A 26,105-nucleotide genomic window follows, 5' to 3' on the forward strand; every position below is an offset into this window, starting at 1 on the left:
AGCCTTTGCTGCTCACTCGCAACTTGTCTGCTGTTGCGAATACTTACGTGCTAGCGCTCAGACCTTAGATAGTATCCGGTGTGCTTTGATCTGGGAGGAAACCAGGGATTTCACACAAGACTAGGATATTATTATTCTGTATATTGATATATTGTGTATGACTCTTGCTACCATCTGACTCTGCTCCTTTATTATCGTTTCTGTACTTCTGCCTGACTTTGATGCTGAACCCTGCCTGATACTTTACTATTCTCTTGCCTGTCGATTCTGTACTGTGCCTGCCCGCTTCTTGCTGACCTTTGCCTGCCTGACCTCTCTACTCACCAGTGAGCCCTTGTCACTGGTGAGGTGCTATTCCTGACAGAACCCACCAGCTCCTCTGGTGAGGTAAAGTCAAATCTTTCAGTTATTGTGTACTAGTAATACTCATTAGCTCCACTGGTGAGGTGAAGCCAAATTATCAGTTATTGTATTGACAGTACCCACCAGCTCCTCTGGTGAGGTAAAGCCAACCTGTCAGTTTGTGTACGGTTAGTTCTCGCCAGTTCCTCTGGTGAGGTAAAGTCTAACTAATCAGTTACTGTGTTCGTATCATACCCACCAGCTCCTCTGGTGAGGTTTTGCTACTCAGTCTGTTACTGTTGCACCAAGCATTACATACACTGTTGGTCGTTTGCTATACTTGTATTATTGGTGATACTGCAGATCACCACATAATCAGGTATAACGTCTGTATTATTGGTGATTCTGCAGATCACAAATAATCAGACATCTGTGTGCTACACCAATCATTACACACAGGAAGAAAAGAGGGGACAAAAGAGAATGGATATGTGAGAAAACGCGGAAAAGCCGCCGCGAGTACTCTGAGTAAGGCGGCTAATTCCGCGTCCCACATGGCAGCTTGCGCACATAGGCCTGCATCCACCAGCCTGACGGAGCGCGGAGTAGTCGCCGTATGCCCAGTGAACAGGGCGGCGGATTCCGCGTCCGACACGGCGGTTTGCACGCATGGGCCTACCACTAGCAGGGAGGCTGAACGCGGGGAAACCGCCGCATGCTCTGACAGCGGTGCGGCTCGCCCCGCGTTCAAGCCAGCAGGTACATTACAACACATGTCCGGTGTGGCTGGGACTGATAGTCCACACAGGTTCAGAAGGACGCGCGCGTGCATTGAGAGACAGAGCCTTTATGACAGTCAGAAGGGTGTCAGCTGATCCAGCCGGTCAGCTGACAATTCCTCCAGGTTTCATTGGTCCAGCACTTAGGGGAGGCGCTGGAGAGCGCTGGTGTATATATACTGGGTGCTGGTCATTTCTCTGGTGTCTGGCGTTGCGATCACTACGTGGTAGCACTCAGACCTTGTCAGTATCTGTGATATTATATGTTATTACATCAGACTAGTTCCAGGGTGTTGATGATCAAGGAACTCACACCCAAGACTAGGGAACTGTATTACCATTCTGTTATTACTTCAGACTAGTTCCAGGGTGTTGATGATCAAGGAACTCACACCCAAGACTAGGGAACTGTATTATCATTCTGTTATTACTTCAGACTAGTTCCAGGGTGTTGATGATCAAGGAACTCACACCCAAGACTAGGGAACTGTATTACCATTCTGTTATATACCAGACTAGTTCCAGGGTGTTGAGAATCACGGAGCTCACACCTAAGATTAGGCATTGTTATTATCTGTTATGACTTTCTGCTTTCCTGACCACTCTCTTGATCTCTGATTTGGTACTTCGCTATATCTGATACTCTGTTGCTGAACCCTGCTTGTCTTAAGATTCCGTGTCTGTCTCCTGTATCTGTATCTGAGCTGTCTGTCTGTTACCGACCTGGCCTGTCCGACCTCGAGAACTATCTTCCCTGTTGGGAGATAGTTCACAGACCTGTCAGTGACACTTCACCATTGGTGTCACTCACTCTCTGGTCCTTCCCACTCTCAACCTGGCTCCGCCCCTTGGCCAGCATCAGACCTTTGGAAGGACCCTGATCTCTGAGCAGTATCTCGTACTGCCTAGCACCCTCTATACGGGTGCTCTCCTCAAAGTATTACTGTTGCACCAAACACTCATATTACTCAGGTGTCCAGAGGTTAGAGATAAAACAGAGAAAACGAGAGCCCAATATAGTGTAGTATGTATTGGATCAGGGAGAATTAGTGTGGAGTAAGTATTATACTTACAAACATGGGTTACCGTTTAGGCAACCACTATATAGGCAGGTGGGGAGATTAGACCTGTTCCCACTCAGGATTAAGATGTCGCTCTCTGAAGAAGGAAAAGAGGGTTTGTCACCCTTCCAACCACCAAGGGTGGATATCTTGACAAGTAGATGTACAGAGGCGCCAAAAGGATAAAATATGCTAAAACGTTTAAAATATTTGGGTGGCGGTGGTGGACTGGCCACTCAGAAATAGACTCGATGCTGTCGCTTAAGATAAAGATCATTTATTCACATACTCCATGAACAGAACCGCAACGCGTTTCACGGGTATATTCCCGCTTCCTCAGGCAATAAACAGATAGGAGTACACAGTACAGTCTCGAGGTCATGAATAGCGCCTCTCAGAGGCGCTATTCGTGACCTTGAGACTGTACTGTGTACTCCTATCTGTTTATTGCCTGAGGAAGCGGGAATATACCCGTGAAACGCGTTGCGGTTCTGTTCATGGAGTATGTAAATAAATGGTCTTTATCTTAAGCGACAGCATCGAGTCTATTTCTGAGTGGCCGGTCCTCCGCCGCCATCCGAATATTTTAAACGTTTTAGCATATTTTATCCTTTTGGCGCCTCTGTACATCTACTTGTCAAGAGGTTAGAGATATATCTGATTATCGGTGATACTGCAGATCATCAATAATCGGGTATATATCTGTATTCTCGGTGATACTGCAGATCACCGGTAATTAGATCCTCTCTGTGTTACACCTATCGTTACAGAACGCCAGACCCAAAATGCAAATGGACGCACACACCGACCGTCTGGGCACACTTACCACTTCGGTGGATACCATCAACCAAGTGCTGGGTAATCACCGGGCGTTAATTGACGCTTTATCCTAGTCTTTACAAACCCTCCAGACGGCTGTGGATGAAGTGCGATCTCCTCCTCGCACAGACATACGTATGCCTGTACCTGAAAAGTTTTCTGGTCACAGATCTGATTTCCGAAATTTTAGGATTAGAGTGTTATCTTACTTTGAGTTGAGACCTAGATCTTCAGGAACTATGACCCAAAGGGTCACATTTATTAAGACTTTATTATCAGGCGATTCTCAGACCTGGGCATACAGTCTACCCGCTGGAGACTTAGCCCTAACCTCTGTAGATGAATTTTTTAAAGCTATGGCAATAATTTATGACGATCCAGACATTGCCTCGACTTCTGAGCGGAAGCTCGTTATTACGTCAAGGCAAGAGTCCGTTCGAGGAGTATGCTGCTGAATTCAGAAGGTGGTCAGTATCAGCCAGGTGGGACACCTTTGCTCTGTTGGATTGTTTTTTATCAGGATTATCAGATGAGGTCTCTGATCTTATGTTAAGTCAGCCTGAACCTAAGACCATTGATGAGGCCATTTCATCGGCCATCAGGATTGACCGTAGGCTACGCTATCAGAGACAGACCCGGGGTAGAAATCATGTTAAGTTGGTGTCCTACGCTGCGCCTCCTGTGACTCCACCTCCTCCCGTTTTGCCTCCACCCGAGCCAATGCAGATTGGCCGGTCGAAGTTATCTCAGGTGGAGAGAAGACGCAGGATTTCAGAGCAAGTGTGTCTTTATTGTGCAGAGGGGGGGTCATAGAGTACAGAATTGCCCTAAGAAATCGGGAAACGCTACTGCCTAGGAGTAGTTGGGGGTAATGTTATAATTTAAGTAGGCCTCAGTTATTTGGCCTGAGTTTTATGTAAAAGGCTTGTCCGCAGAGTATGCCTTTAAAATAAATAGAGGTTCTTGTGATTCAGGCAGAAGCATCTCAGTGTCTGCGTGTAGCAGATGATACACGCAGATACCGAGAACATGTTCCTGAAAGAAGGCCACAGGGCTACACTGACCTCAACATGTACACCACAAGAACAATCAACATAGGCCATGTTTACCAAAATACCAAATTCCTGTAAGTAAGGCAAAAGCCTCATTAAATATTAATCGAGTAGGTGGGTATTATGACACCACGAGGGGGCTCAGCCAATAGTCTGGTCTGTGGGAGGGCGAAGATGAGGTCACATTTAACTCTTTCCTAGTCGGTATTAAAAGAAGCGGACGAGCTGATTCCTGCTCTGCTTCCTACTTCATGCTATCTAGATGCTGACTAGGACCTCTAAGTATTTTCATTCTATATGTAATCTGATATAATGTATGCTGTACATAGGTAGTCTAGATGTAACTTAGAATAGATCTAAGAAGACCTGATTACAGTCACTAGGACGGTAATCAAGAGCTGTATCGCCAAGAACTTAAACATGAAGATTGGCTTGGCTAGGATATGATGAACTGTATCTATCTGTATTTCTGTTTCCTAAATAAATAACGTGAATATTGAAGAAGCCTGAGAAAGTCTATCTCCTGCTTGCTGTGATGAGTCGTGTGTGCAACTGTTGCTGATGAGTTTGCTGGTGCCGGAAAAAAGGTGATAAGAACAGTTTATAACAATGGTGCCGATTAAACCCTTCACTGTCTAGCGAACCAGGCAGACAGGGGCCAGGGGCCGAAGTTTTCAAGGTATTCCACAGCGAAACAACCGCGGAGTAGACGCGGACTGGAAAGCTTATCAAGCTGATAAGTAGTGTGTTTGTGAGCCAGCACACGGGCTGCAATTCGAGGAAATCAGCGACGAAACTCTTGGACGTTAAACTTTAGCTGCAGGTGCACAGCAGTTAAAAGCCTTAAATAGGATCGGAAGGAACCCTCTGAGGCCAGCTGGCAACTTGCTGCGAGAGATCGATCCGCTGAGGGGGAGTGGGGGCCCCCTCAGAAGTTCCGGGGTCCAATCTGAAGTTTCGCGGAGAACAGTTGCGAAAAGCCGATGAATTTCCAAGTGTCCGCTGATCAGGCAAGTGTGGAGTTTCATTTGTTTAAGTTTCATGCAAGTGTTTGGTATTACATGTTGACAGTTTGTTCCAGCATTGTTTATTCTACTTTTTCTAGAGAGTGTTCTTCCTGGTCTTCACGTGTTGTTTTTTTTTTCTTTCGTGTTATGCTAGTGGAAGCTGCGTGCAGTTTCAGGTTTTTCTTTTTCTCCCGTGTGTCACAGCGTGAGTCTGGGAGGTTTGCCAGATATGGGTGTCCCCCGCAGGAGAGATAAGGGGGGGCTAAGGCTTTCGAGTAGAGAGGGAAGAGGGAGTGTGAGACAGTCCAGGTTGTAAGCTGTGAGGTGTTAGAAGTGTGTAGGATTTAAAGCACGTGTTAGCTGTTGAAGTATGTTTTTTTTCTTTCTTCGGTGAGCTGGGTAGACAGGAATGCACATCCCACGTCTCTGGGTCTCTTGGAAGATATGGAGCAGTTTATAGCTACAGCTGAGATAGTGGGTGAGGTGCTACTGTACTCTGGCGTTTTTGGTTGGTCAGCATGTTTTTTTTGTCTTTCCTCTGTCCGTAGGGGTGTTTGTGAGCTGTTTTGCAGGCGGGGGAAAGTCGTCACTGGGGATCCTTAGGTCTGATAGCATTTAGGATTACAGCTGTGACGGGGGTTTTTTTTCTCAGGTTTTTGCCGGCATCCAAGAGTGTATGTAGCGGAATGCTGATTCTCTGCAATGTGTATCGATGCTGTGAGTAACTATGCATAAAATGTTTGTTCTGTTTGAGTTTGTTTTTTCTCCTAATGTGTATAGGTTTGAGAGGTTGCTATGGGAGCCATCTTAGCTGGCAGTCCAGGACTCAAAATGGCGGCATTGGGGAGGGCCCGCCCCCAAGAGTCATGGCCCCCACACGTCATGGCAGGGGGGGAGGAGGGGCTGGGGGGATCCATGTCACGTCAGGCTGTGCTCGCGGCTCCGGGCAGAGCAGCTGAAAGGAAGGGGGGTAGAAATACAGAGACATTCTACTGAGTATCTCGGATCCCGAAGTATTTCCCCAGAGCCTGGGTCCAGGGAAAGGAATGCCAGAATACGTGCACCAAGCTGTTGCTGTGAGACTAGCATGGTCACGGATAGGAAGTGTTTCCCAGCTAGGTGCAGGGAGGCACGTAGCAGCGCAGAACAGGAAAGTGTCTGTACTGAGCTGCTTATGGGATTATTCCTTTAAGTGAGGCACCTTAACGGGTGGTGCAGGATGAGTTCCCAATAGAGTAAAGGGGGGACAGTGCATCAGGGGGTGCCAGAGGTAGAAAAAAGGGAGTTGACCAATCCAGGTATCCGTCGCCGCGGCTGCAGAGCGGTAACGTTTTTTTCCGGTTTTTGTCGTGGACAGGGCCAGAGCTTGACTAAGAGGTCAATACTGGGCTGGGGCTGTTTGTGCGCTTTTTTCGTCCACTGATTGCTCAAATATGTTTTTTCCAGCTCCTACCAAGTGTAGCACAAAGTACAAGAACTGACAGCAGTTCATGGGGCAATTATAAAGATGAAAGAATTGCCATTTACAGAGTGACAGTGTATCAGTACAGGTTTGCCATACGACTACCTACCAAGTGGGCATTCAGGGATCTGCATACAGGCATTTGACGCTGGAATGCTTAGCCCTGCACCCTGTGTAGTTTAAATGCAAAGTGCTCCTACCTACAGGGAGGCAGCCATTTTTTTGTAGTATGGGGGTAGTAGCACGGCAAACATTGGTCAGAGGGTACAACACACAGAACTTCTAGCAGAGCTGGTATCGCAATGAGGTTCTAGATAAGTAAATGCGAAAATGAGCAAGAGCATTGCAGGCGCACCTGCAAAACAGCAACAGGTGTGTGGCATCTGTAATCTGTACATGCGACGGCCACGCATGTACAGAAGGGGGGTGTGGTGAGAGCTTGCAATGAGGTGAGAGCTTCCATAGGTGAAGTCCACGGGAGCATATTTTACATAGGTAAGTACTTAGGATAGTACTTAGGTAGGGGAGAGAAGTTTAACTCCAATCTACCAAAAAGAGTAAATAGAGTTCATGAGAACCATAAAGCAACGAGATCAATTACGGTATATATTGATCAATTTAAAGTGTACAGAGTACAAGCCGCAGGGCGAATCCCAAATCATTAATAAGATTTGATTTGTTTGTATTTCAATTTCAGGAGTTTGGCAATATGGAATGGAGACAGCTGCAGTGCTGGCAGCAAAGATGGAGATGTCAGTTGGATAAGCGAAAGGTTCCAGATGCCAATCTGAGGTTGGAGAACAGCGAGATTCCTGAAATCGAAAAAGACTAAAACACGAGATTCCTGAAATCGGAAAGAGACTAAAAAACGAGGTTCCTGAGATCGGAAAACGACTAAAAAAACTGACTGAGCAAAGCATAGTGCAAATTGCTAATGTTTTTCTTTCCCAAGGAGGTGCTTTTATAATGAAGAGTACCGTGCTGATGGTGATCCTAGGTTGCCATTTCGTCCTAGGAGAACGAAGAGAGGACATTCTCATGAAGAATAAGGGGTTAATGAGAATGCAAGGCCCAAGCATGTTAATGTTTGGTGACAAAGGTACTAATCCTTTCACCCCACCCTCCGTTTGGCACAGATGGACCAAGCAGGGATGGAGGAAAAGAGCACTTGTGCCAGGTGAAAACAAATTTCATGGCACAAGGTGGGTGACAGGTTTGAAGGGTCAGGTGTGCGGGCAGTATGAATTGAATGGCAGTGTAAATCTGCTATTGAATGTCACACTCCCAGAATCGATGCACCGATCCAAAGGTTGGCTAAAAGGTACATTGCAGTACAATGGGTACATGCAAAAGGTGGAGTGTGTGATTCAGGGGTACCTTGTCTTGGTTATGCAGAGTGAGATGGTTCCAGATTGGAGAGGAACGAGTAGGAGGCGTCAATTCTCCTACCAGAGAGATGTAGGGGACAACATCACACTCTGGAACTACCAACAGAGAGTGCCTCTGAAACAACTATACACCCGTAAAGGCTGGAAAGCCGAGGGGTGGTGGTTCTCGAAACAAGAAGTAAAAATCGAGATCAAGCCACATTTCCAGGTGACAAAGAGGGTGGGGAGAGCGATCCCGGGGGAGGGAGAGCCAACACAGGGAACCCCATTCTCACTACATGGGTCACAACAGGGGACGACATTACACAGTCCATATGCAGCCATTTATCCTCATGCTAGTTGGATAAGTGAAGAGGTACTCTTAATTGAAAAATTGCAGAGAGTACAGTCTTCCCGACCTCAGGTACATATTGTGCCTCAGGACATTAAGGGGAAGAGGTCCAATCAGGAGAGTTGGGGACATATTTTGTCAGGGAGAGGCTAAAAGATCCTGTACAACGGAGATTGGACAAGGGGAGGTATATTGATTTTTCTGGAGAAGGATCTTTTGCATGGAAGCTTCGAGATGTTTGGGTGAACAGATGGAAACGGTGCAACATTTCTTTAGGCACCGCCACTTCCTTAGTTCCCACCTCAACACATGTCTTACACCCTGACCTGAGAGGCCAACCTTTTTTGGTGCTAGACGGGGAGGTGAAACGAGTAGAGTTGTCCTCATGCGGGCAATTCTCACAGAGGTACCTGTGTTTGCCGGGGCAAGTCAAATTTAGTGAAGAAGCCTGCTGGCTCAATAACACAGAATGCGAGGCTACCATTCAAAAGATCCACCCTGAAGCCAAACCGATAGTTTCGGTGGCTGAAGGAAAGGTTTGTTTTTCTAGCATCATGTCTAAGGACACATTCAAGGTACATTTTCATAATTGTTTCGATAAGGGGGATCTGTCAAGGGGAACATATTATGTGAGCGGAGATCCCATATGGATCAAGTCATCCAGATTTGATGACGTTATTTCTCAAATTGTTAAGAGAACTCTAAAGTTCAAAGTTTCACGGGAAGTTCCCCTCCTGAAAGAGAACACGACATGGGACAAAGGGGAACAGGGTTTGATCCAAGATGACCACACTTTGTTACAACGGTTAAACAGACAGTACACTAAGTTAGAGGTAAGATTTCACCATGATCAAGGTGATCTTAACGAGGTAGAACACAAAAATAAGCAGGGGAGTTCCAGTCTGGCCTGGTGGAAAAGGTTTCCGGCAATGTTCCAGGGACACTCGGACTGGGCCTCTGCAGTTCACAAGTTCTTCCTACACCCACTGGTCATCTGGATGGGGATGACAACTTTAGGCATCATTATCCAGGTGAGGTTGTGTGTTAAAATTACGTAAAACAAATTAACACGGTCAAGAGATTGGTGCCTCATAAACAATCTCATGAACCAATATTTCCAAATTAAGGGATATACAGGGTTACGGGTATAGGTGTAGTAGTACCGGTGATGGAGCTGATTGTATAAAGGTGCTCTTTTAGAAGGCACCTGGCACTGCTCCGTTGTGTAACAGACAAACGAGTTTCACTTTTCTGTGGTCATGCAAGTTTGTGAGTGATACGCAAGTGACGCAAATGCTGAGCATGTGGTATAGAGGGACTTAGAAGTAGGGCATCCCCAGAGAGCCTGGTTACAGGAAGACCAAGAGGTCTTTCCCTCTCTCCCAGGTATAACCACCTAGAGCAGAGAAGTTGTGTGAGCACGAACATCGAAAATTGAAACATAAAGAAAAGAAACCAGGTACGGTTGGGTTCAGAAGCCGGGATCTGCGGGTCAAGCCATTTTAGGGGGGATTGTTATAATTTAAGTAGGCCTCAGTTATTTGGCCTGAGTTTTATGTAAAAGGCTTGTCCGCAGAGTATGCCTTTAAAATAAATAGAGGTTCTTGTGATTCAGGCAGAAGCATCTCAGTGTCTGTGTGTAGCAGATGATACACGCAGATACTGAGAACATGTTCCTGAAAGAAGGCCACAGGCCTACACTGACCTCAACATGTACACCACAAGAACAATCAACATAGGCCATGTTTACCAAAATACCAAATTCCTGTAAGTAAGGCAAAAGCCTCATTAAATATTAATCGAGTAGGTGGGTATTATGACACCACGAGGGGGCTCAGCCAATAGTCTGGTCTGTGGGAGGGCGAAGATGAAGTCACATTTAACTCTTTCCTAGTCGGTATTAAAAGAAGCGGACGAGCTGAAAGGGGTCTCTCTGATTCCTGCTCTGCTTCCTACTTCATGCTACCTAGATGCTGACTAGGACCTCTAAGTATTTTCATTCTATATGTAATCTGATATAATGTATGCTGTACATAGGTAGTCTAGATGTAACTTGGAATAGATCTAAGAAGACCTGATTATAGTCACTAGAATGGTAATCAAGAGCTGTAACGCCAAGAACTTAAACATGAAGATTGGCTTGGCTAGGATATGATGAACTGTATCTATCTGTATTTCTGTTTCCTGAATAAATAACGTGAATATTTCCTGCTTGCTGTGATGAGTCGTGTGTGCAACTCTTGCTGATGAGTTTGCTGGTGCCGGAAAAAAGGTGATAAGAATACTTTATAACAGGTAATACCCTAGGCGTACAACTTTTACCCCTAGATGATAAAAGGTTGCTTCTTCCTTGTACGATTACATGGGAAGATAAATCTGAAGTCACTGAAGCCTTCGTTGATTCGGGCTTAGCGGATAATTTTATGGATTACGGATTTGCTAAAAGATTGGGTATTCCGCTCACCCCGGTAACACCACCTATCCAGGTTACGGCAGTGGATGACTCCCCTCTGCAACGTAGCCGTCCCCTGTCTCAGACACCAGAGGTGGGAGTTACTATAGGGGTGCTGCATAGCGAGAAGTTGCACTTTTTTGTGTTACACATAACAACCTCCACCATTATCCTCGGCATGCCTTGGTTACACCTTCACTCTCCTCAGATTAATTGGGCCACTGGTCAGCTAACTAGCTGGTCAGCCCATTGCTTCCATCATTGTTTAGTGAAGGTGACCTTGGGTCAGACCAGGATTCAGGTGGAGGGAGTACCGGAACAATATTCAGAATTTTCAGATTTGTTTTGTCCCAAGGCTGCAGATAAACTACCTCCACATCGCCCCTTCGATTGCCCCATCGATCTCCGATCTGGTTGTATGCCCCCTAGAGGTCATCTCTACAATTTGTCTGGACCAGAGAAAGTGGCCATGCGAGACTACATTCGTGAAAACTTAGCTAAGGGTTTCATTCGCCCTTCCCGGTCGCCTGCTGGAGCAGGTTTCTTTTTTGTAAAGAAAAAAGACGGAGGCCTTCGGCCATGCATTGATTACCGGGGCCTGAAAAAAATCACGGTAAAAAAATCGCTATCCATTGCCTTTGATAGACGATTTGTTCACTCAGGTCACCAATGCTAAGATTTTTCGAAATTGGATTTGCGGGGCGCATACAATCTGGTACGGATCAGAAGGGGCGATGAGTGGAAGACGGCCTTTAACACACCCGATGGGCATTACGAGTACCTGGTGATGCCCTTCGGGTTATGTAACGCTCCGGCCGTCTTTCAGGAACTCATTAATGAGGTGTTCAGAAAGGTTTTAGGCAAATTTGTCCTGGTATATTTGGATGATATACTAATCTTCTCAGCCAACCTCTCAGAGCATAGGGATCATGTCAGGTTTGTGTTGCGCAAGCTAAGACAAAACATGTTATATGCCAAGTTGGAGAAATGCATTTTTGAGGTAACATCTGTCACCTCTCTGGGGTACATAATTTCTACCTCAGGCCTTTCTATGGACCCTGCCAAGGTCTCTGCTGTTCTGGAGTGGCCTCAGCCGGTGGGACTGAAGGCTCTACAGAGATTCTTAGGGTTCGCTAACTACTATAGAAGGTTCATAAAGGGGTATTCCACAGTCATTGCACCCCTCACCAGCCTCACAAAGAAAGGGGCAAATATTAACCACTGGTCCTCCGAAGCTCTTGCTGCTTTCTCCACCCTGAAGGAATTGTTTTGTACTGCACCCATTTTGAGACACGTCGACATTTCCTATCCCTTTATTGTGGAGGTAGATGCCTCAGAGGTTGGGGTAGGGGCTGTGCTGTCTCAGCGTTCTGGGTTGCAGGGAAGGTTACACCCGTGTGCCTATTTCTCTCGTAGATTTTCACCCGCAGAGAAAAACTACGATATAGGCAACAGGGAGCTCCTAGCCATTAAATTGGCCTTTGAAGAATGGCGTCATTGGCTAGAAGGAGCAGAACATACGATTACAGTTTACACTAATCACAAAAATTTGGAATACATCGAGGGGGCTAAGAGATTGAGTCCCCGACAGGCTCGGTGGTCACTGTTTTTCTAGAGATTCAGATTTATAATTACGTAAACCCCGGGTAGTAAAAACATTAAAGCAGACGCTTTATCCAGATGTTTTGAGCCAGAGACAGCACAGCCCTCAGACCCAGAAACTATTTTCCCACAGAAAGTGGTGTTGGCAGCCACAGAGACCTGGAGGAACTGGACTGAAACTTTAAGTCCCTTCCAGCAGAATGTCCCTGAAGGAAAGCCTGAAGGGGTCATGTTTGTACCGTTGCCATTTCGCCTCCAGATATTGCAGATGTTCCACTCCCACAAAAATGCTGGACATCCTGGTGCCACCAGAACACAGGACCTTGTTGCTAGGTGTGCATGGTGGCCTTCATTGGCAACTGACTGCAAGGAATATGTGAGAGAATGTGTAGTGTGTGCAAGAAGTAAACCCTCCCGTCAGGCACCTGTGGGAACATTGCAGCCTTTACCCACCCCGAGTGAACCATGGACCCATTTGTCCATGGGTTTTGTTGGCGAACTCCCGAAGTCTGAGGGCATGTCGGTCATTTGGGTGGTAGTCGACAGATTCAGTAAAATGGCCCATTTCGTGCCCCTGAAAGGACTCCCCTCGGCCCAGGAGTTGGCCGATCTCTTCATCCTGCATATCTTCCGGCTACATGGCATTCCGGAAAATATAGTGTCAGATCGGGGAGTCCAATTTGTTTCTAAATTTTGGAGGGCATTCTGTCATCAATTGGGCATGGAACTTTTGTTTTCGTTGGGCTACCACCCACAGACCAATGGTCAGACCGAGAGAATTAATCAATCTCTGGAACAGTTTTTAAGGTGTTATGTTGCGGAGGCACAGACTGATTGGGTAAGTTCTTGCCATTTGCAGAATTTGCACACAATAATTTGAAAAGCTCTTCTTCTGGATTCTCTCCGTTCCAGGTGGTAACAGGAAGGTTGCCTAGGTTCTCCCCATTGCCAGTAGCTTCTACTCCGTTTCCAGCTCTGGAAGCTTGGCAAAAGTCATTTAAAAACATTTGGGGAATTGTGAAAAAGAATCTAGAGAAGGCTTTTCAGAGTCAGAAAGGTCAAGCTGACAAGAAACGTTCCATAGAGTGGAAGTTCCGGCCAGGAGACTTGGTCTGGGTGTCAACTCGTCATTTGGCTCTAAAACAGCCTTCCCCCAAGCTAGGACCCAGATTTGTGGGTCCTTTCCCAGTAACCAGGAAAATCAACAATGTTACTTATGCCATTGATCTTCCTGCCAGTATACGTGGTGTGAGATCATTCCATGTATCCCTGCTTAAGCCAGCAGTGCATGTAGATTCCACTCCTTCTCCCCCTGTGATGGTGGATGACCAACCTGAGTATGAAGTGGAAAAGATTTTAGACTCACGTATTGTACAGAACTCAGTACAGTATTTGGTTCACTGGAAGGGTTATGGCATTGAGGAAAGAACATGAGTACCTGATTGCCGCATGCATGCGGATGAATTAAGGAGGGAGTACCACGCCCTACATCCTGAGAAACCGGGTAGGAGCTGTCCGGAGTCCACTCCTCAGGGGGGGGGGGGGGGTACTGTGAGAAAACGCGGAAAAGCCGCCACATGTGCTCAGAACAAGGCGGCTGATTCCGCATCTAACGCGGCGGTTTGCACGCGTGGGCCTACATCTGCCAGTATGGCTAAACGCGGAGAAACCGCCGCATGCCCTGATAGCGGTGCGGCTGGTTCCGCATCCAGCGCGGCGGGTGGTACACAACACATGTCTGGTGTGGCTGGGACTGATAGTCCACACAGGTTCAGAAAGACGCGCGCGCTGAGAGGCAGAACTTTTATGACAGCCAGAAGGGAGTCAGCTGAATAAGCCGGTCAGCTGATGATTCAACCAGTTCCCATTGGTCCAGCACTTAGGGGAGGCGCTGCAGAGCGCTGTGCTATATATACCGGGTGCTGGTCATTCACTGGTTGTCTGCCGTTGCGATCACTACGTGGAAGCACTCAGGCCTTTTTGTCAGAATCTGTGTTACCATTCTGTTATACTTCAGACTAGTTCCCGGGTGTTGATGATCAAGGACCTCACACCCAAGATTAGGGACTTGTGTTACCATTCTGTTATACTTCAGACTAGTTCCATGGTGTTGATGATCACGGACCTCACACCCAAGACTAGGGACTTGTGTTATCATTCTGTTATATGTCAGAGTAGTTCCAGGGTGTTGATGATCACGGAGCTCACACCCAACACTAGGCATTGTTTATTATCTGTTATGACTTACTGCTTTCCTGACCACTCTTCTGTTCACTGATTCGGTACTTCGCTATATCTGATACACTGTTGCCAAACCCTGCGTGCCTTAGGATTACCGAATCAGCCTCCTGTCTTTGTACTTTGTTTGTCCGTGTGTTGCCCACCTGGCTTGCCCGACCTTGAGAACTAGCTCCCCAGTTTAGAGATAGTTCACAGATCAGTCAGTGACATCCTCCTTGGTGTCACTCACGCTCTGGTCCTTCCTTCTCCCAGCCTGACTCCTCCCTGCGGGAGATTCTCAGGCTGCTGAAAGGTACTCGTTCTCTAGTGCAGTATTCCTTACTGCCTTTGTACCTGTTCTCCAGATTTTGTCCTCAAAGTATTACTGTTGCACCAAACACTCATATTACTCAGGTGTCCAGAGGTTAGTAATATATCTGATTATCGGTGATACTGCAGATCATCAATAATCAGGTATGTATCTGCATTTTTGGTGATACTGCAGATCACCAATAATCAGACCCTCTCTGTGTTACACCGATCGTTACAGTATAGCTTATGCTGGGCACCCGGGGGGACATGTAATGTATAGCTTATGCTGGGCACCCGGGGGGACACGTAATGTATAGCTTATGCTGGGCACCCGGGGGGACATGTAATGTATAGCTTATGCTGGGCACTTGGGGGGATATTAGAAATGAGGGGAGACAATGCCGGGGGATTCGTTGCTCGTCCCGATATCGCACACTGTTGCCGCCACCCACCTGATCAAGCAAGTCAGCCCTACATCTTGCAGCATGTGCAATCGTCTAATGCAACCAAATGTGGCCCTAAATTGGTCGCATTGTCGGTCAGGCATGCACTTGATGGCACCGATTTTTATCGAATTTGATTATCATAATTGAATTGGATGATTGATCGACTGCCAAGTCGCCTGATGTATGGCTACCTTATGGCTGATCCCACTGGAGCCATGTGACTTTTACACCATCACACCCGCTGCCGGCAGCATTACCCAGTGACTGCGCTTCTGCTACAGGTACTGAAATACTGAAACATCACAACAATTAAAAAGGTAAGAAATCTCTAAAAAATCCCTTTGTGATTATAATGGTTGTTTGGAGATTTGTTCTGTGAAACAAGCCAGTGTGTCCATTATTTATATACAGTGCTGCCCATAATTATTCATACCCCTGGCAAATTTGGACTTAAAAGTTACTTTTATTCAATAAGCAAGTAATTTATATATAGGGATGAGGCCGGGCTCACACTGGACATTACAATGACCTGCTGACAAGCGACAACTGATTTGGGAGGGGCTGGGGGCGGAGTTATAATATTCTTGTCACGTCTGATTTCCATAGAAAGCACTAATGAGAACAGATGTTAGCCATTTTTGTTGTGGGCATATATAGTGTATGGGGGGGGGGGAGCAGAAATGTTGTGGAAGACAATGGATACAGTGACTAGGGATATATCTGAATGGAGCTTATAGACAACACAGAATCTGCAGACATGGCCATTTATTCACTTGTCTACAGCCTTGAAATACCCTTATTTGTCACATATACACAGAGCCAGGTGTACTGGGGGCTGCAGTATGGATGTACCCCCAAACCAGCCACAATCCCCCATAATCTCTCCCCCAGTCACTGCAATGGATGTCACATATACACAGAGCCAGATGTACTGGGGGCTGCAGTATGGATGTACCCCCAAAGCAGCCACAATCCCCCATAATCCCTCCCCAGTCACTGCAATGGGTGTCACATATACACAGAGCCAGGTGTACTGGGGGCTGCAGTATGGATGTACCCCCAAACCAGCCACAATCCCCCATAATCCCTCCCCAGTCACTGCAATGGGTGTCACATATACACAGAGCCAGGTGTACTGGGGATGCAGTATGGATGTACCCCCAAACCAGCCACAATCCCCCATAATCCCTTCCCAGTCACTGCAATGGGTGTCACATATACACAGAGCCAGGTGTACTGGGGCTGCAGTATGGATGTACCCCCAAACCAGCCACAATCCCCCATAATCCCTCCCCCAGTCACTGCAATGGGTGTCACATATACACAGAGCCAGGAGTATTGGGGCTGCAGTATGGATGTACCCCCAAACCAACCACAATCCCCCATAATCCCTCCCCCAGTCACTGCAATGGGTGTCACATATACACTGAGCCAGGTGTACTAGGGGCTGCAGTATAGATGTACCCCCAAACCAGCCACAACCCCCCATAATCCCTCCCCAGTCACTGCAATGGGTGTCACATATACACAGAGCCAGGTGTACTGGGGCTGCAGTATGGATGTACCACCAAACCAGCCACAATCCCCCCATAATCCCTCCCCAGTCACTGCAATGGATGTCACATATACACAGAGCCAGGTGTACTGGGGGCTGCAGTATAGATGTACCCCCAAACCAACCACAATCCCCCCATAATCCCTCCCCAGTCACTGCAATGGGTGTCACATATACACAGAGCCAGGTGTACTGGGGCTGCAGTATGGATGTACCACCAAACCAGCCACAATCCCCCCATAATCCCTCCCCAGTCACTGCAATGGATGTCACATATACACAGAGCCAGGTGTACTGGGGGCTGCAGTATAGATGTACCCCCAAACCAGCCACAATCCCCCATAATCCCTCCCCCAGTCACTGCAATGGGTGTCACATATACACAGAGCCAGGTGTACTGGGGGCTGCAGTATGGATGTACCCCCAAACCAGCCACAATCCCCCATAATCCCTCCCCAGTCACTGCAATGGGTGTCACATATACACAGAGCCAGGTGTACTGGAGGCTGCAGTATGGATGTACCCCCAAACCAGCCACAATCCCCCATAATCCCTCCCCAGTCACTGCAATGGGTGTCACATATACACAGAGCCAGGTGTACTGGGGGCTGCAGTATAGATGTACCCCCAAACCAGCCACAATCCCCCCATAATCTGTCCCCAGTCACTGCAATGGGTGTCACATATACACAGAGCCAGGTGTACTGGGGGCTGCAGTATGGATGTACCCCCAAACCAGCCACAATCCCCCCATAATCCCTCCCCCAGTCACTGCAATGGGTGTCACATATACACAGAGCCAGGTGTACTGGGGGCTGCAGTATGGATATACCCCCAAACCAGCCACAATCCCCCATAATCCCTCCCCAGTCACTGCAATGGGTGTCACATATACACAGAGCCGGGTGTACTGGGGGCTGCAGTATGGATGTACCCCCAAACCAGCCACAATCCCCCATAATCCCTCCCCAGTCACTGCAATGGGTGTCACATATACAGAGAGCCAGGTGTACTGGGGGCCGCAGTATGGATGTACCCCCAAACCAGCCCCTATCCCCCCATAATCCCTCCCCAGTCACTGCAATGGGTGTCACATATACACAGAGCCAGGTGTACTGGGGGCTGCAGTATGGATGTACCCCCAAACCAGCCACAATCCCCCATAATCCCTCCCCAGTCACTGCAATGGGTGTCACATATACACAGAGCCAGGTGTACTGGGGGCTGCAGTATGGATGTACCCCCAAACCAGCCCCTATCCCCCCATAATCCCTCCCCAGTCACTGCAATGGATGTCACATATACACAGAGCCAGGTGTACTGGGGCTGCAGTATGGATGTACCCCCAAACCAGCCACAATCCCCCATAATCCCTCCCCAGTCACTGCAATGGGTGTCACATATACACAGAGCCAGGTGTACTGGGGCTGCAGTATGGATGTACCCCCAAACCAGCCACAATCCCCCATAATCCCTTCCCAGTCACTGCAATGGGTGTCACATATACACAGAGCCAGGTGTACTGGGGGCTGCAGTATGGATGTACCCCCAAACCAGCCACAATCCCCCATAATCCCTCCCCAGTCACTGCAATGGGTGTCACATATACACAGAGCCAGGTGTACTGGGGCTGCAGTATGGATGTACCCCCAAACCAGCCACAATCCCCCATAATCCCTTCCCAGTCACTGCAATGGGTGTCACATATACACAGAGCCAGGTGTACTGGGGGCTGCAGTATGGATGTACCCCCAAACCAGCCACAATCCCCCATAATCCCTCCCCAGTCACTGCAATGGGTGTCACATATACACAGAGCCAGGTGTACCGGGCTGCAGTATGGATGTACCCCCAAACCAGCCACAATCCCCCATAATCCCTCCCCAGTCACTGCAATGGGTGTCACATATACACAGAGCCAGGTGTACTGGGGGCTGCAGTATGGATGTACCCCCAAACCAGCCACAATCCCCCATAACCCCTCCTCCAGTCACTGCAATTGGTGTCACATATACACAGAACCAGGTGTACTGGGGGCTGCAGTATGGATGTACCCCCAAACCAGCCACAATCCCCCATAATCCCTCCCCCAGTCACTGCAATGGGTGTCACATATACACAGAGCCAAGTGCACTGGGGGCTGCAGTATGGATGTACCCCCAAACCAGCCACAATCCCCCCATAATCCCTCCCCAGTCACTGCAATGGGTGTCACATATACACAGAGCCAGGTGTACTGGGGGCTGCAGTATGGATGTACCCCCAAACCAGCCACAATCCCCCCATAATCCCTCCCCAGTCACTGCAATGGATGTCACATATACACAGAGCCAGGTGTACTGGGGGCTGCAGTATGGATGTACCCCGAACCAGCCACAATCCCCCCATAATCCTTCCCCAGTCACTGCAATGGTGTCACTATTGGGGAATGTGAGAATGGTAAATGTGGATGGAATAAAGGGAAATAATTCTGCTGGTCTCTGCTGCAATCAGGGCTGTTATACTCACAGTAATTCCTCTATCCGGCTTGTTGGCAGAGCCTCCATCAGGTCACTGAATTCATCACCCCCCAGCTTGTTATATGACAGGCTCAGCTTTCTCAGAGTCTGGTTATTCCTTATGCCGGATGCCAGGTGGGGGCAGCAACTGGAGCGCAGACCATTATACTCCAAACTGCAGGAGAAGAGAAGAATGTTACCAGAAATCTATAAAAACTGCATACAATTTGTATGATTTATGCTTACATTGAATTAAACTTTTTCTCATTATATTTACAAGAATTTATATTTTTATCAATCCTTAAAATTTAAATACTGTCATACGTATGTCCACAGCTAGAGGGCATCATAATTTTATTGCTCATAAGGAATACTCTTTTTCTCTGTGTTACACAATCCTATTTTAATTTAATCCACTTAAATAAGATATGTGACATGAATATTCCAGTATTACCACTTGCAGGTAGCAATAGGAACCTCATAGACATTAGTGAACAATGTACAGACCTGCTACAGCAAGTTTAGGTCATGTCACACAGCAGACTGATTCACACAGGAGGGCACCCATCCCCCACATTGTCAGAATAGGGTAAATGGGATGATGTCTCTCCCCTCTATAGCAGTGTTACAGGGGGGCCTCTGGGCATGCAGGGGTGGGGTGGGGTTACTTATAGGGAAACCCAGGATGCCTCCTATCACCTGTGCAGAATGTGAGGTCTGTTTATTATAATCCAGACTGCAGACACAGAGGAGATGTTACCAGACAATTACAGGAGACTCCATCATGTCCTAAATAAAGGTGTCCTTACACTGATATCAGGAATTGCAATTAGTCTTTCAGTATGGATGTCTTTGCTTACATGTGAAATAGAGCTGAAAACAGCATTTCTGTTACAGGAAACACTTTATATCACTGAGGAAGCTTACTTGGATTTTCATTCGCTTTTTTTCACACACCCTGCTAAGTAAATAGCTATCCTACCTAATAAAACACAAGTGTCTCTGCGTCCCATGCCCCTGTGTGTGAGTGTGTGTTTTTGCAGTGCGCATGTGCAGAGAGGGACATAGAGACACTGAGGAGTGCTGGGAGAATGACGCGGCTGGGGGCCAGGAGGGGCAGGCGTGTGCGCGCGGTGGGGGGTGCGCCCAGCGGATGAGCGGTGACAGACCTAGCCCATTTTTAGATGGGCTAAGGTCACTAGTACATGTAGAAACTCAGTGTGGTATTTGAGGGTTACCTTTGTTCACACAGTTGCTGACAGTCTGATTGGTGCAGGACCTAATGTTACTTTTTCTTCAGATAGTTATACATTGGAAGGCCATTGTGACAGTATAAAACACAGGCCTCTTGGGAATTTGGTGGGCACACAGTTAAGGGTCCCCTGTGGGTTTACATTGTATAGTTTAGCTAGGTATTCCTGGTAGGATTTATATATAGCTAATGAAAGGTTATACAGGTAATTATATATATATATATATATATATATATATATATATATATATATATATACCACATACAAGACTGATGGTACTCTTAGGGTTAAATTGTTTTTTTTTCTATTTGATGCTGGCTGTGTCTTTTTTTTCTTTCAGGTTATGGGCTGTCTCTAAGAAGCCTGTGAGGAATACGGTTGCTGTGCAGATGTGTCAGAGGAGCTCTCTGTGATTGGCAGCTGTCATTTGGAGCCAAGAGTCATTCGGCCAATCACAGAGGCGGTCCTGTCAAGACATCTCTGTTGCTCTGTGAAGCTCCTCAGTTTCCAGTCAGGCGAGCTGGGAGCTGGGAGCACACACCCGCCCTCCCTTTTGTTCAAAGACTGTCGTAGGCGTATTGACTTTATTGGCGATTGTGGGTTGAGTAGTTTTTACTGGATTATTTGGGATAATACTAGTCTGAAGACTGTATTCTGGAAGATTTATTGTTATACTGTTTGGAGTTTTGTTTGGTTATATGCGTATTAATTTAATAATTGAAAGTGTTGATAATAAAGATTAATTATTTAATAAAGTAAACCGCAATAAACAGTGCCTACGGCCATTTTCATCCAACCTGGTGTTTGTTTTTTTACTTTATTTATCTTATGAGTAATCATGTATGTACCACTTAAACTCCCAAGTGATGCATGCTGTGTATGCTATGCACATGTGTATGTGTTAGGGCTGGTCATACTGCAAGCACTTTGCTAATGTTATGCTATAAAGGTGGCCCTACATCTAGCGATGATGGGAAGATTCAGCCAAGAGACAAATCCCTCTAACTGAATCTGATTAGAGAGAGATCTGCCCGCTGCCCATACACCACAGGCCAATACCCGATCAATTCCATGCTGCATTTGATCACGACTCGGCCTTGTGACACTGCATCTTGACCCCTAATTAACCCTGTCCCCTTAATGTTTAATGTCCCCCGGGTGCCCAGTGCAAGCTATATATTACCTGTCCATGGCTGCTGCTTGTCCTCCGCTGGCTCTGAGCCTCCTCCGTTCTCCACACACACGTGCCACGTGGTTTCCTAGTAATGTGGGCGGGTCTGTGATGCCTGACATCACACATGTGCCCTTACTAGGCTATCATGTGGGGCGTGTGTATGGAGCAAGGAGTGCGCCCGGAACCAGCGGAGGACAAGCAGAAGCCACAGACATGTAATGTATAGCTTATGCTGGGCACCCGGGGGGACATGTAATGTATAGCTTATGCTGGGCACCCGGGGGGACATGTAATGTATAGCTTATGCTGGGCACCCGGGGGGACATGTAATGTATAGCTTATGCTGGGCACCCGGGGGGACATGTAATGTATAGCTTATGCTGGGCACCCGGGGGGACATGTAATGTATAGCTTATGCTGGGCACCCGGGGGGACATGTAATGTATAGCTTATGCTGGGCACCCGGGGGGACATGTAATGTATAGCTTATGCTGGGCACCTGGGGGGACACGTAATGTATAGCTTATGCTGGTCACCCGCGGGGACACGTAATGTATAGCTTATGCTGGGCACCCAGGGAGACACGTAATGTATAGCTTATGCTGGGCACCCGGGGGGAACACGTATTGTATAGCTTATGCTGGGCACCCGGGGGGACATGTAATGTATAGCTTATGCTGGGCACCCGGGGGGACATGTAATGTATAGCTTATGCTGGGCACCTGGGGGGACACGTAATGTATAGCTTATGCTGGGCACCCGCGGGGACACGTAATGTATAGCTTATGCTGGGCACCCGGGGGACACGTAATGTATAGCTTATGCTGGGCACCCGCGGGGACACGTAATGTATAGCTTATGCTGGGCACCCGGGGGGACACGTAATGTATAGCTTATGCTGGGCACCCGGGGGGACACGTAATGTATAGCTTATGCTGGGCACCCGGGGGGACACGTAATGTATAGCTTATGCTGGGCACCCGGGGGGACACGTAATGTATAGCTTATGCTGGGCACCTGGGGGGACACGTAATGTATAGCTTATGCTGGGCACCCGCGGGGACACGTAATGTATAGCTTATGCTGGGCACCCGGGGGACACGTAATGTATAGCTTATGCTGGGCACCCGCGGGGACACGTAATGTATAGCTTATGCTGGGCACCCGGGGGGACACGTAATGTATAGCTTATGCTGGGCACCCGGGGGGACACGTAATGTATAGCTTATGCTGGGCACCTGGGGGGACACGTAATGTATAGCTTATGCTGGGCACCCGGGGGGACACGTAATGTATAGCTTATGCTGGGCACCCGGGGGGACACGTAATGTATAGCTTATGCTGGGCACCTGGGGGGACACGTAATGTATAGCTTATGCTGGGCACCCGGGGGGACACGTAATGTATAGCTTATGCTGGGCACCCGGGGGGACACGTAATGTATAGCTTATGCTGGGCACCCGGGGGGACATGTAATGTATAGCTTATGCTGGGCACCCGCGGGGACACGTAATGTATAGCTTATGCTGGGCACCCGGGGGGACACGTAATGTATAGCTTATGCTGGGCACCCGCGGGGACATGTAATGTATAGCTTATGCTGGGCACCCGGGGGGACATGTAATGTATAGCTTATGCTGGGCACCTGGGGGGACACGTAATGTATAGATTACGCTGGGCACCCGGGGGGACATGTAATGTATAGCTTATGCTGGGCACCCGGGGGGACATGTAATGTATAGCTTATGCTGGGCACCCGCGGGGACACGTAATGTATAGCTTATGCTGGGCACCCGGGGGGACATGTAATGTATAGCTTATGCTGGGCACCCGCGGGGACATGTAATGTATAGCTTATGCTGGGCACCCGGGGGGACATGTAATGTATAGCTTATGCTGGGCACCCGGGGGGACATGTAATGTATAGCTTATGCTGGGCACCCGCGGGGACATGTAATGTATAGCTTATGCTGGGCACCCGGGGGGACATGTAATGTATAGCTTATGCTGGGCACCTGGGGGGACACGTAATGTATAGATTACGCTGGGCACCCGGGGGGACATGTAATGTATAGCTTATGCTGGTCACCCGCGGGGACACGTAATGTATAGCTTATGCTGGGCACCCAGGGAGACACGTAATGTATAGCTTATGCTGGGCACCCGGGGGGAACACGTATTGCATAGCTTATGCTGGGCACCCGGGGGGACACGTAATGTATAGCTTATGCTGGGCACCCGGGGGGACACGTAATGTATAGCTTATGCTGGGCACCCGGGGGGACACGTAATGTATAGCTTATGCTGGGCACCTGGGGGGACACGTAATTTATATCTTATGCTGGGCACCCGGGGGGATATTAGAGATGAGGGGAGACAACACCGGGGATTCGTTGCTCGTCCTGATATCGCACACTGTTGCCGCAACCCACCCGATCAAGCAAGTCATCCCTACGTCTTGCAGCATGTGCAATCGTCTAATGCAACCAAATGTGGCCCTAAATTGGTCGCATTGTCGGTCGGGCATGCACTTGATGGCACCAATTTTTATCCAGTTTGATTATTATAATTGAATTGGATGATTGATCGACCGCCAAGTCGCCTGATGGCTGATCCCACTGGAGCCATGTGACTTTTACACCATCACACCCGCTGCCGGCAGCATTACCCAGTGACTGCGCTTCTGCTACAGGTACTGAAATACTGAAAAATCACAACATTAAAAAAGGTAAGAAATCTCTATAAAATAACCTTGTGATTATAATGGTTGTTTGGAAATTAGTTCTGTGAGACAAACCAGTGGGTCCATTATTTATATACAGTGTGTGAGAAAATGCAGAAAAGCCGCCGCGGGTGCTCAGAGCAAGGTGGCTGATTCCGCGTCCAACGCGGCAGGTTGCGCGCGTGGGCCTGCATCTGCTAGCATGACTGAACACGGAGAAACCGCCGCATGTCCTGAGAACAAGGCGGCGGATTCCGCGTCTGACGCAGCAGTTTGCACGCATAGGCCTACATCTGTCAGTATGGCTGAACGCGGAGAAACCGCTGCATGCTCTTGATAGCGGTGCGGCTGGTTCCGCGTCCAGCACAGCGGATGGGTTACAACACGTCTGGTGTGGCTGGGACTGATAGTCCACACAGGTTCAGGAGGACGCGCGCGCGCGCTGAGAGGCAGAGCTTTTATGACAGCCAGAAGGGAGTCAGCTGACCAAGCCGGTCAGCTGACAATTGTATCAGTTCTCATTGGTCCAGCACTTAAGGGAGGCGCTGGAGAGCGCTATAGTATATATACTGGGTGCTGGTCATTTCTCTGGTGTCTGTCATTGCGATCACTACGTGGAAGCACTCAGACCTTTTGTCAGAATTTGTGTTATTCTCTAGATCAGTTCCAGGGTGTTGATGATCACGGACCTCACACCCCAGATTAGGAATACTGAATTTCATCTGTGTTATGCTCAGACTAGTTCCAGGGTGTTGATGACTACGGAACTCACACCCATGACTAGGAATTAGCGTTACCATCTTGTCATATTCAGACTAGTCCCGGGGTGTTGATGTTCAAGGAGCTCACACCTAAGTCTAGGCATTGTTTGATTATTTGTTATGACCTTCTGCTTTCCTGACCACTCTTCTGTCTTCTGATTCGGTACCTCGCATATCTGATATACCGTTGCCAGACCCTGCTTGCCTTGGATACCGAATCAGCCTTCTGTCTTTGTACTTTATCTGTCATCTCTGTTGCTGAACCTTTGCCTGTCTGACCATTCTCCCTTTAGTGAAACGTCTCCCACTGGAGGGTTATCTCTGAGGCTTGCCTCTCCGAGACGCCTGCCCCAAGCAGACGATTACTGCTACGGGTCGAGATTCCTCACTCTGCCTGTTAGAGGATTTCACGCACGGGGTAGAGGAATTTTTTAAAGCCATGGCTATAATTTACGATGATCCAGACATTGCCTCGACTTCTGAACGGAAGCTCAAACTGTTACGTCAAGGCAAGAGTCCAGTTGAGGAGTATGCTGCTGAATTTAGGAGGTGGTCAGTATCAGCCAGGTGAGATACCTTTGCCCTTTTAGATTGTTTCTTATCAGGGTTGTCAGATGAGGTCTCTGATCTTTTGTTAAGTCAGCCTGAACCTAAGTCCATTGATGAGGCCATTTCATCGGTCATCAGAATAGATCGCCGGCTGCGCTATCAGAGACAGACCCGGGGTAGAAACTATGTGAGAATGGTATGCCACGCTGCGCCCCCTGTGACTCCACCTCCTCCCGTTTCGCCTCCACCTGAACCAATGCAGATTGGTCGGTCAAAATTGTCTCAAGTGGAGCGGAAACGCTGGATAGCAGAGCAGCTTT

General features: G+C 48.0%; 1 protein-coding gene across 2 annotated transcripts in view; it reads right to left on the minus strand.

Annotated features, from left to right (window-relative positions):
• Nucleotides 1-26,105, minus strand: part of LOC137532344 (NACHT, LRR and PYD domains-containing protein 3-like) — a 475,094-nt gene that overhangs the window by 262,216 nt on the left and 186,773 nt on the right. For both annotated transcript variants that reach the window (XM_068252758.1, XM_068252754.1), the window contains exon 9: nucleotides 19,337-19,501. In XM_068252758.1, coding sequence (XP_068108859.1) covers nucleotides 19,337-19,501 — 165 coding nt within the window. The remainder of the gene's footprint in view (nucleotides 1-19,336; nucleotides 19,502-26,105) is intronic.

This window comes from Hyperolius riggenbachi, chromosome 1 (assembly GCF_040937935.1).
Source record: "Hyperolius riggenbachi isolate aHypRig1 chromosome 1, aHypRig1.pri, whole genome shotgun sequence".
NCBI classification, from domain to species: domain Eukaryota; kingdom Metazoa; phylum Chordata; class Amphibia; order Anura; family Hyperoliidae; genus Hyperolius; species Hyperolius riggenbachi.